The 12456-nt window shown below is 34.5% G+C and overlaps 1 protein-coding gene and 1 non-coding gene across 3 annotated transcripts; both read right to left on the bottom strand.

The window, feature by feature from the left end:
- Positions 1–266: 266 nt before the first annotated feature.
- On the bottom strand, positions 267–9781 carry LOC110643162 (uncharacterized). 2 transcript variants are annotated; one of them, XM_021795427.2, is made up of 10 exons: positions 9481–9781; positions 7689–8139; positions 5119–7595; positions 4956–5036; positions 3195–3347; positions 2778–2941; positions 1373–1520; positions 1173–1295; positions 957–1044; positions 267–616 (listed from the first exon to the last, which is right to left on the bottom strand). In XM_021795427.2, the coding sequence occupies exons 2-10, from the start codon at positions 7894–7896 to the stop codon at positions 429–431; spliced, it is 3630 nt and encodes a 1209-aa protein (XP_021651119.2). In that variant the 5' UTR covers positions 7897–8139; positions 9481–9781; the 3' UTR covers positions 267–428. The 2 variants fall into 2 exon arrangements, with proteins under 2 accessions (XP_021651119.2, XP_021651118.2); XM_021795426.2 differs by having other exon boundaries at positions 5119–8139.
- Positions 9782–12319: 2538 nt separating this feature from the next.
- On the bottom strand, positions 12320–12392 carry TRNAR-CCG (transfer RNA arginine (anticodon CCG)). The gene has a single exon. It is a non-coding gene; the product is annotated as a tRNA-Arg (tRNA).
- Positions 12393–12456: the final 64 nt, after the last annotated feature.

Genomic DNA, 12456 nt, shown 5'->3' with positions numbered 1-12456 from the left:
ATAAAGGCATGATGGACGGTTACCTCGATTGAATCTGTTCCAATACCCAAATGGATGTAATGTAAATCAAGCAGAGAGAATATATAATCCAATCTCTATAGACTTTCATTTATTTGATTTGATCAATCAACAGTTATAACCTAATAGAATAAACCACTTAGGGTAATTTATGTAGGCATCAAAAACCCCTTAGAAAATAAATAAATAAATTTAAAAAGACTATAAACCTAATATAATGAGAAAACAAAACACCACAACCAAAATAATTCAGTTCATAATTTCTTTCTCAAATAACAAAAACCCATTACAACTAAACATTATAAACCTAGTGTAATTAGGGAAAAAAAAAAAACAAAATAATTAAGTTTTTAATTTCTTCCCAAATATATGCAGTCCTAAAAATATGGACTGCCTGTGTTGCATCACATTTACTTTGATGTTTTGTTATTGTGTCCTTTGGTTTGGGCAGCAGCTGTTGACATTAATCGGCCAGCAATTTCAGTGAAGGATGGCCTGGCTGCAGGATTAGGGGCCCAACACTGCTCCATCAGCCTTTTCCATTCAGGATCACAAAAGCTTGGAATGGTTGGCCTCAATGTGTTATTTACAATTCCTCCTGCACATCAAGAAAACATTTACGAAATCATATGTAGCTGAAACTTAAGTGTACAACCAGCGAGATTACACACACACACAAAAGATGCTTATGCGTATCAAGTTTACTGTATGTTAACAAACACATGTTGCGTCACTAGCTATGCAAAATTTAGCAAAATTAGAAGCCAACTAAAAGCTGGACACCCATAATCCTTGCAGGTCGGTGCCAGGTTTTGATTTGTTTCAGCATGCAAACAACTCAGAATCAGGTTATAATCCTGGGATACAGGCTGAAAGAAGATAGGTTATAATCCTGGGATACAGGCTGAAAGAAGATAAAGAAGAGGAGAGTATCGCACCTATGATGGCACCATAGTGCATGTTGGCATATGGCTCCTCACCAGTAAGGATCTCCCACAAGACAATTCCAAAGGAGAAAACGTCCACCTAAGAATCAATAGATACATCAGTAACTAAAACTTGGGGACAGAAAAGCTGAGAGGCTAGAATTCATGGAAAATAAGAGAAATAATGATCTTTATCAACCAAGTTTCATATCAGAATGACACCTTTACCTTTTCTGAGACCTTATTGCTGCTTCCATTTAGCAGTTCTGGTGCCATCCAAGGTAGAGTTCCCCGTACACCTCCAGAAACCAGGGTATTTCGTTTAATTTTTGACAGGCCAAAGTCACCAACCTGGGGCATCCATTGAATGATTTACATAAGCTGCCAGATCTTTAATGGGATTTTCTCTTCATCCTAGTAGAAATTACCTTGCAGATTGGTCGCTGGGGATCTTTCAAGTTCACAAGTAAGTTGTCACATTTCAAATCAAAATGCACAATGTTCTTTGAGTGTAAATACTCCATTCCGAATGCAGCGTCCATAGCTATTAGCAACCGCTTCCGACGATCTAGATACCTGCAAGTTAGATGAGATAATCAAGAGAAAATGAGCAAACCAACCGCCTCCACATGAAATTGCAAACCAGCAATCCATCTGAAGAAAGCATGAAAATCCACAATTCTTTCAGTGTTTCACTTCATATTTTAGGTTGATTTTCTATAACAAAGTGTCTCATGCTGCAACAATTATCTCAACAAAATTTATAAATTTTAGAGACAAAATAATCCAAACTTCTGCACATTTTCAATTTGGCAAAACCTCTTAATTTTATCCTAATTTGTGAAATTTGTTTCAGTTTCAGCCAACTACTCAAAACTAAAGTATAATTCCTATTCCCCCCCCCCCCCCCCCCCCTCTCTCTCTCTCTCTCTCTCTCTCCTTCCACCCTTGGGGAAATCAACCATGCTACACTTACAGACTTGTTTGCTGGATTCCCATTGCTTGAAAAATCAATTCTTGATGTTTGCCACAATGCTAGGGATATTTGGCCAGCAGTGGAAATACTTAATTCCAAGTGCCCAAGGCTTAAATCTTTGAAGGTAGGAGAGTTTCATGGAGCCAGATAGGATTTGTGCTTTGCAGCAGAATGGAATAATTGTCAACCAAGAACTCCTCTGACTTGACTTAATCTGTTTTAATAGCAATCTCCCATGGCCTTGCCCATGACTTGCCTAAGTTTAAGGTCCAGGGTTGAAAGAGGATCACTGAAATAGGGATAAATAGATTGGCATCCATTCTATAAAAACAATGATTGATGCAAGAATCTATTGCTGCAAGCACCTCAATACTGCATGCTCCTCGAGGGCTCTAGAACCAATTTAAGTATCAAGACCAGGGAATGACTGCACAAAGATTTCTGTGGGAAAATGTGGAACATGTTGGAAGGATGGCTACTGGTTCAGGTGAATCTGCAAAGCTTAACCATTTCCAATCAGAAAAGACAAATAGCATGAATACCAAAACCAACTGCTGGTTTCCCAGGAGTAAAGAGGTAGAAAAGAGTGGGGGCGGCAAGTGGTGATGGACAGAGAGAGGGAGAGGAATGGTGAGGAAAGAGAAAGTGAGGAAAGGGGGAAATTTATTTTTTAAAATAAAAAGTTATTCCAATTAGTAGCAAAATATTATTTTTATTCAATTTTGATCAGTTGGCTAAAATTGAAACTAATTTCTCAAATCAGCCTAGAATTGCCAAAATTAAAAAATAAAAAATATTTAACATGAGCCAGAAGATGCCAAACTAAGGATTCAAAACTATATAAATGCAGCATTTACCTATCCTTCTTAAGTAAAACATGCCTAAGAGAACCATCAACCATGTACTCTGTCACAGTAGCTAATGTCCCTCCAGGTCCATCTTGCACCACACCATAAAATGCTACCACATTTGGATGGTGAAGCTTTGAAAGGATTTCAGCTTCCCGCCAAAACTCTAATGTCTGAGGATGGAAAATGTATATTGATTACTTGGTATCATGATAAGACAAGGGAATTGGAAGAGGTAAAAATTGAAGTTAATCTTAAGCAATGTACTTCAACTGAAGCCAAAGAAGACTAACAATATATTCTCCTTGATTGGCTTTTTATCAATGATGGCTGTGTATGATAAAATGGTTAATATTTAGCTAAGTAGCAAATAGTTATTTTTAGGAATAAAATGTGAATGCATATCAAGTTTTAAGCAATAAATACCAATCTCTCTTCCTCTGATGAGCGACCAGTGAAGCAGATCTTCTTTAGCCTCTTAATGGCAACATCTGATCCCCTCCATTTTCCATGATACACAGTCCCAAAAGTACCAGAACCCAGTTCTCTCAGCTCTTCAAGATCATCATTCTTTATGACCTGCGATGCATATCCAAATAAAAGCACTAAGTACACATCTTACTGTGGTTAAAAGCAAGATGAATTAAGCTCAAACTGCCAGATTCAAAGGCCACAAGCAAGTAGAAAGATCAACACAAACAAATGTGTATGCAAGTTTTGCATGTGTACCACAGAAGCCAAATTCCTTCTTTCTGTGCGCAAGTGTGTGTGTGTGTGTGTGTGTGTGTGTGTGTGTGTGTGTGTGTGTGTGTCATATTATGCTACTTATTTGGAAAGAAATGGTGTGCAATGGAGGGTACCAAATGGTAAGAAGATAGAAAAAAATTCTGGGAAAAACCATCAAAATATTTTGAATACCCAAAGCAGGAGTTCATGTGATATAACATGAAATAAGTAAATGCTATTATAAACATGAGGCAAGTAAGAAGTTTTGTCTCCCAAGAGTCATTGCCCCATTCACATATAAATTCTTCAGTCAAACATCTCCTTATACATAGATATACACACAATTCATATTGAATAGCATACAAATGAAATCCAGACGACATATGAGGAAAACTTAATCAAGGGAAATAAATTTAGTAATGTTACAGGATGATAAACACAAAAACAGCACATAAAGAGAATGTCCATTTCTATACTAGTAAAGCACCCATATTGTCCTTCGATAAACAGAAGGAAAAGACTCGGGAAAACATTAGTAATGCTGATAAGCAAACAAAGCTTTCTGATCAAGAAGATTTCATGAATCATAATTGCTTGCTTTGTTTTTAATCAAAGATTCCCATAATTGCTTCCTTGCCTCAGCTGATGTGAGCTCAACGAGGGAACTTGGCCAAGTTTTCTACAAAAGAAATTTACCTTTTTATCATAGGGGCTAGGGCATAAATTTTCATTGCACTTTTCATCAGTTGAATCTGGTCATTCCCACAATCCTTCAGAATTAACTTTGAAGTTCTCCAAAATGTTCAAAATCATTGTTAAAGAGACCATCATACTTTATTCAGTACCTAAGAAACTAATAATTAATTAACACCTAATTAATGCAACACAGTTATATATATTACACAAGCATTTGTGTGGAAGTTGAACTTGGCTTATACCAGCATGATGCAAATAGTTCGCTTGACATAACCAACTACTTCAGCTGTTTTCCCCCAACATGCATACTTAAACTATTCACTTGAGACTGGTTTTTTTTTTTTACAAAAAAAAAAAAAAGATTTTATAACTTGACATAAAATGAAAACATAGCTGAAGTCATATTGGTCCCATGATTTGTTTAAAAACAAAATGAGTTCACTGTCCATTTGGAAAACCATACTGCTGATATATTCACAGATTGAATTTCTCAAAGTCTACAGATAACATGACTTAAAAAGAAAAATAATGGACTCTCAAACTCCAGGAAGTAAGGATGGCTCAGGAAGAGTACTTCACTTTCTGAATTGAATCGATTGTCAATTCCTTCAATGGCTCAGTAAAATTTGAAACTTTTGTGAATTAACATTTTAAGCACACCTAAAGATGGTTTAATACAAACATGAGAGATAGGGAAGAGGGTGGGGGGTGGGTACACAACTTTGTATGAAGGTAAGGACACCTTAATATATAAAGGAACCACACCTGCACAGTATTGATGTCAAAATCTACCAGAGAAGGATCGAGGGGAGGTAGGCCGGCACTCCTATTTTCCAACTTTGCACCCTAAAAGCATTAATGAAAAGTTAAATCCAATTACCAGGCCAGGAAATGAGTTCTCAAATCAAATTATCATCAGGAGTGATACCTCATAGCATGATTCTGGTGATTTTAGGTTATCCATCATAGCATCAAATTGCAGAGTTTCACTGTTCTTCACTGGAGAATGAACAAAACCTGAAAGCATTGTAGAGTCAGCTCCTACCATTCCTGGTAAATTTTTCTTAACGTCTTCACCAAAATTGTTTTGGGAATATTCATGGTCTATCAACATTCCATCAGTTGTCAAAGTTGTAAAATGATAAGAATTCTTATCTCCTTCTTCAACTTTTGCAGGTGCAGATGGAGTACCAAGATGATCCAGGTTAGTACGAGCAGCATCTTTTTGAGCAAACCCATCCTGTGCCAACTTCTGAAAATATGACCAGCGCTTGGGCTCATGATTTTCCATGTTCACACTCACGCCAGCCCCATCTTTGTGAATTGGGTTAACAACAGATGTATCCTCAGTAGATATCCCACCAGAGAATATTTCAGAAATGAAATCACGAGGGAATCTGTCATTAATATCTATACTGATGTCTACCTGCTTTGCCACTGGAACACCAACAGGGGTTATTCGTTTTGAAACATCTTTAGTTGAGCTCTCTGTCCCAGAAAATGGCTGAGAATGTCCAAGATTGTTATTACTCGTGAAGTCCTTGCCAGTTGTCTCAACCCGTTTAGGCTCCGAAAGATTAGATGCAGGATCCTTCTGAGGCATGACAGCAGTTACTTGGCGCACAGCTGAATGCCCAGATCCAGCTTCTCCCATTTCCTCATTCAGGTTTTTCACATTATTACCTGTGGTATAATCTGTATCATAGTCACCCATGAGAACACTTTCCCTGTCCAGCACATTGTCTGAACCAGAAAGCCTTTTGTTCGTCTGAGAAACTGCTTCAGCAAACTCCTTGTACTTCTCAAGTTGGGCAAGTCCCTCATTGATGGTTTGAGTGTCTGCATATGATGGTTTTGAAGTTGATGTGGAGTTCTCGGTATGGGGAGCAAAATTACTCTGATGCAACTTTTCAACAGTTTCTGCAATTGAAGTAAGCAACTGAGAACCAAGTGAGTCATCAGATTTTGATAACCTGTTCAGCAACTCTGCTTGCTCCCGCGGTATTCTTTCTGAATAATAAACTCTCTGAGGAGGCACTGATGGTTCAGGGTAACTCAAGTCAATCAGATTGGAAGCAGAATCAGCATAGACTGGACCAAACGTACCATCAGATGTGGAACATTGATCATCTTCAGAAGATTTAGGAACCTGGACTGAATTCACAGCATCAACAGAAGAAGAGACCTTTTCAGGTTCCTGGTACCTCCCCTCATTTTTTTTGGGTGGAGAATGAAGATCTCCTTGCAATGCAACTCCAACTGGTGCTTCATCAACAGGAACAGGGTAAGTTTTTTCCACAGGACGAGTTTTCTCAGGTTCAATTTCTTGCTGAACTGAAACATCAGGTTTTCGCTTCTCCTCCTTTATTAGTATCTGAGATTTATGCAACTGAATGCTATTACCCGAATGTCCTTCATGCAAACCTCCCTGTTGATTTATAAGGCCATGGAGAGGCACTGAATGAGGAGTTTCTTCATAAGGAGAATAATTAGAAGAATTGCAATGATCGTGCGGCAGGAAATGCTGAGTTTCTCTATGATCCATCAACTGGCCATGATAAAACTGTGGATGTGGATGGGTTTCATATGCACTGGAGGAACTCTGAAGAATTGGTTGAGCAGTAAATGGCAAAGTACTGACCCCAACAGAGACAGTTGCAGCACTACTTGTCTCTCTGTCAACATTTAGTCTATCTAACTCATCTAAATTATTTCCTGAAGAGCTTGCCAAACCATGCAGGGTCGAGTTTTTCCTGGATCCCACTTCCATGCCATTAACAGCAACTACATACTGAATCTCAGAATCACCCTCCGCGCTACCCAGGCCAAATTGAGCATCGTCTAAATCACTTATGGAGAATAAAAACATTCTAAGCTTTTGTGATCCTTGCCTATCTTCAACTTCATTCCATTCCTCCATCATATTCAGCAGATCCTCATCAGATGAAACAGAAACCAAGGCATCAAGATCCTCTCCAGGAAGTTGATATTTTATCACATGCAATTGATCATAAATTGATAAAGCTTTCTGCTTAAGCTCCTGCCATGAAATTTCCCTATTAATGCGTATAATGCGTGTTTCACCTCCAACATACCTGAGCTTTCCATCACTAGGACGAGGTAGGATTTTACCACCAAAGCTGAAGAGAACTTTCATCTTTCCAGACAAGCTATCAGAGGCTCCTGAAGAGGTATAAACATGTATAGGTCCTCGACTTTCATAACCCGATGAAGTTTGAGGTACTGACCGAACTGACCCATAGTTGCTTCTCTCCTCGTGCGAAGACAAGCTTGTTCTTTCAAATTCTTTTGGACCTTTCTCCGCTATGGGAAGCATTGATATATCTGACCCACTTTCAGACCCTGTATGACTAATGCCTAAAATGCCTTTTAGTTCCATATACCCTGCAGCATAATTGGGATCACCAGCAGCACTGGGGATAAGAGGCTTCTTATGATTAACTCGGTCACGCATAAATTCAAAAGCAAACTCCTCACCTGTTATGGAATAATTATGTACAGGTTTAACCTCTGATGCATTAAGGTCAGGAAGTCTCATAATATTATTTCTGTTGCTACCAGGGTCTAGCATAAATGCTTGAGATGCGGGAGGGAAGCCCTCATGTCCAGATTCCCTGGAACTGTATTGAAATTGTTTATGCATGTCTGATTGTTCCATCACAAAGTTGTTCAGGTTTCTCTCCATTTAAATCCACCTCTTTGGCATTGACCCCAATGCCACGAAGATTATATGAAACATGAATTTGAACAGCCCATCAAGTAAATACCAAATTACAAACTTTGCCAATAGACGAGATCAAAAAACACAATGAGATGCAGAAGATGAATATGCCAAAAATACTGAAAAGGGGAGAAGCTCTCCAGGTCCAGTTACCCTTTAAGAGATCTTCAATAGCTTCAACAGCAAGTCTAAATATGTAAGGTGTGACTGCAATCAGAATTCAAAGAAGTCAAGAATCTATAAAGCTTATACTGCAGGGATGACAAAACTATTAATAGTAAGAAAACCAAGAAGTAAAGCAGAGACACATTCCAGTTGCTTGGAGTCAACAATTACTGAAAAAATTCAGTTGATTCAACTTAATCACAGAAGTCTTCAAAAATATCCCAAATAAAAGCTACAAAGTTTATTTAAGCAATAATAAAGTGGTTGCAAAGACGCCATCAGGACCCAAAAATCAAGGGGTTCCCACCACAACTACTACCTATTAAAGCTGGATTCCAGCAAGCTAAGCAATGATATGACATATGACCATCTCCTTTGACTGGATAACCAGACAGTAGAAGATGATTATCTATGGAAATCAGAAGTTCAATAAACCAACAAATATTAGATAAGAGTAAATTTTGGTCCATATCTTTTTCTTTTTCTGAGAGAGAGAACAGGAGAGAGGATCATTCAGGAAAAGCTAAGTTGCTCAGGTAGTCATTCGCAAAATTTATCGTTTCAGCACCATTATTCTATAACTATACAGATGCTACATATTATATTTGGACAATTGATATTCGATCTTCAATGGTTTCTAGCATAAAAGTGAAGACACTAACCAGAGGTAAATTATAAAATTTTGAATAATTTTGCATGAAAAATTTTGGCATGCACTGCTGATCAATATATGGCTTTTTAATACAGGCACAACTTAAGAAGAAAACCCAACAAAATAGTTTATGAAATTTATCTTCTGCTAGTTACTGCTAAATCTTACGGCTCACGCATTTTACCAAATTGAGCAGTTAGCATAAAAGAAGCAGAAAATAAAGCGCAGCCACAAACTAAAAGCAACATGAAGCCACAGATACTGATTGACCAATGCAGTTTTGAACGGCATGTCCCTTACCTCCTAATACAGAATCAAATGCATGAACACTACACCTTCTTATTCTACACTGGCATAAAAGCTGAGATCGGAGATTGAGAGATGCTCAAATTTTAACCTCTAAGATCACAATCATAAATATATATATATATAAAAAAAAAGCCCTCTATTTGTTTCCTAGCAATAGAACTACCTATACTTCACAAATCGATCAAGAAGTAAGCAAAAGAGTTGCGTATACGTGTGCATACACTTCGTTGACTTACCAGAACTAAAATAAACCACATAAGGCTCCTAAAATGAAACCCTCAATCAGAAAAATACAGTATATCTCACAGATCAATTGCAAATCAACCAAAAAAAAAAAGAAGGGAGAAATAAGAAAGAAAAAAAAAAGAAAAAAAAAAAATATATATATATATATATAACTAAATTGGTAATAAAAAATATACCTGAAATAAAGATAAGCGCTGTGTACGGAAGCTAGTATTAATTTTTGGTTCAAGAAGGATTGCGTGAACTACCGAAAGCAATTACTACATCTAAACAAGAATCACTGTTTAAGCTGAAATCACACAAAGATAAATCTACCTCTCCATTTTCCTTCCCACTTTCCCTCATTTTCCCTTAATTTCTAACTTTTCCATAACTGATTCCTCTTCTTTTTCCTTCTTCTAAACTTGTTCTGATGCCAATTTGAAAGATTTTAAGACAACATTGACTTTTCTCTCTCCATTTTTCTATTTCTAACAGGCTCTTGCTAATAAATTCTTCTGCAAATAGTCAAGGCAAAAGGCAAAGGTTAAAGTTACTAGATTGCCCTTCTGTATTCACCTTATTTACTTTGTCTAAAAATACTATTTTAATGACATTTCTGGTGGGAGGATCTGGTGTTTCTTGAACAAGAATACAAGACTGTTCTTTTTCAGAAAAAGTTTTTTTCAATAATAAAAAGTTTAAAAAAAATTAACTGTTAAAAATAAGGTCAATATTTTTATTTTTATCAATGTAATATTTTTTAATATTTAAAAAAACGTAAAGGGAAATGGATTATCATATATTCGGAAGGATATTTTAAAATTAACTAAATTAGATAGAAATCAAAATAGTTAATTTATAATTAAATTAAATTAAAACTAGTTTAAAATTGTTCAACTTCGAATTAAAATTAATTTTTTTAAGACAAAATTTAAAAATAAAAAAAAATCAATTTAATTAAGATAAAAATCCAACTAAAGTTAAAGAACTCTGCAAATTTAATTTTAATCTTTTTAAATTTTAAAAACGAATTATCAATTACGATTTGAAATCAATCTGAACCAACCTTTAATCAGATCTAACTATCGTTGCCTGTTTCTAGATAATCGGAGGACATGTTTTCCCACAAACTCACATTAATTTTATATTTTACATGAATTTTAATTTTATAAATTATTTTCAAATGCAACTAAAGTTTTTTTTTTTCAGTTTATTTTCAAAAAATATAAAAAAAAAACAATAATTACATAGAAGCTTATAATTTTGTTATTAAAGATTCAATATATTAAAAGCTTAAGAGGATTGTCACACCTATAAAGTTGATTGTGAAATTTTAACTTGAATGGAAAGATTAATCATAATTGAGTTAAGAGTGTTAATGTGATTGGGACTATCTATATTTTACTTCATATTTGGTGGCATTGGCTCTCAGTATTGTGCTTTATATATATATTCTCGACATTAGATACAAGGCAAATTTATGCTTCTAAAGATATAGCCCTTAATTAATTTCTACATTACTATCAATTTTTAACAATCTAATTAATATTATAATTTAAAATATATTCTTTATCATATTATTCCTTTTTAATTTATGTTAATAGAAAAAAATTTTATAATCAATATGAGATCATTTTTAATTTCTTAAAAAATAATTTCCCGTTAAATATTTAAAAATTTTTATTTTATTTTGATTGGACTAACAATTAAGGATGACAATGAATAGGATACCCACAAAAATTATTATACTCAAAATTGTTAATATTCTCAAAATTCGAATCCGATTAAAATTTATTATCAACTACCAAAATTAATCGTAAATCTGATTATTATCATCTGAAAAATACTTGAACTCATTTAATTTTATATGTTTTAAATAAAAATATATATATGATTATTTTTATTAGTAATTTATATTTTAAAAAGTTAATAATTTTATAAAATATTTCAATTTTATTTTACATAAAATAAAATATATAAAAATTTATAAATATTATTATAAAAATATATATTTTATATTTAATTAAATATTTATATAAACGAATTTAAATAATAAATATCTAAAATGTAAACTTGAACTCAAGTATTAAATTTTAAATTTAAATCTATCTAAAATCTGATTATGTATTACATAAACTTATCTTATTAAAATTCGATCATATCGAATATTCATAAAAATTTAATTCATTGTTATTACTACTCTCAAAAATAATTTATATTGATTTCTAAAAATATTCATTGATTCAAAGAGAAACAGACATTTTTAATTTTTGTTTTTGTTTTCTTGCTAAGTCTACTTTTCTCATTTGGCATTTTCTATTTTTCTATAATTTTTCAATTTTCTCCTTTTGCTGCCCAATTCATAGATTTTTTAGCCACGTCCTTTTGGGAGTCTAGTCCACTTCCTTTAGGGGCTGTGATCATTACGTGGGGCAAGTCCACTGTGAGTATGTGACTGTGTCCCTTTCAAATTTGGCATTTTGTTAATTAATCTAATAGTTTGTACTTAATTTGTAAATTAGCCCTTGTAAATTTAGGGCATCCAATTCATTTTATTCAATCAGAATTTTATTCTCCCAAAAATATTATAAAGTTATTTATCTTATAAATATAATTTTTTTTTTATAATCATTGTTAATTTATTAATTCTTTTTTTAGGATATTAAGTTTTATTTCTGTATGATGCTATAACTAGTAGCATAAATTTTTAAAATTTCGTTTAGAATGAATAAATGTCTTTGGCGAATTATGACAAAATGTGCATTTTCTACTCAGAAACACTTAAAAACATGTTGTCTATGGATTCCGTGAGGGAGGCGATTGAATGACAATGATTGTATAGTTGAATTTTCTCTTGTTAGAGTTTACTTAGACGCAAATTTGAAGATTTATCTGGTGGCGTATTTATGCAGCCCAATCATTCATTCCTTAGTCTTTTCTCTGTTCCATTTGCCATGGATGACCAAAAAGCGAAATTGATTAAAGGGGAAAATTTGATGTAGATGGGAAAAACGAAAAACAAAGCTCCAAGAACGATCGCGATGGGACTCGAACCCACAATCTCCCGCTCCGGAGGCGAGCGCCTTATCCATTAGGCCACGCGATCAATTGACGACTATGTTTTAAACGATAGTGAATGGAGCATATATTTCTTTATAAAACCATTTTCT

This window comes from Hevea brasiliensis, chromosome 13, assembly GCF_030052815.1.
Source record: "Hevea brasiliensis isolate MT/VB/25A 57/8 chromosome 13, ASM3005281v1, whole genome shotgun sequence".
In the NCBI taxonomy this organism is placed as follows: Eukaryota; Viridiplantae; Streptophyta; class Magnoliopsida; order Malpighiales; family Euphorbiaceae; genus Hevea; species Hevea brasiliensis.
Note: the sequence above shows the minus strand (reverse complement) of the source record. Positions and strands in the feature narration are given on the sequence as shown.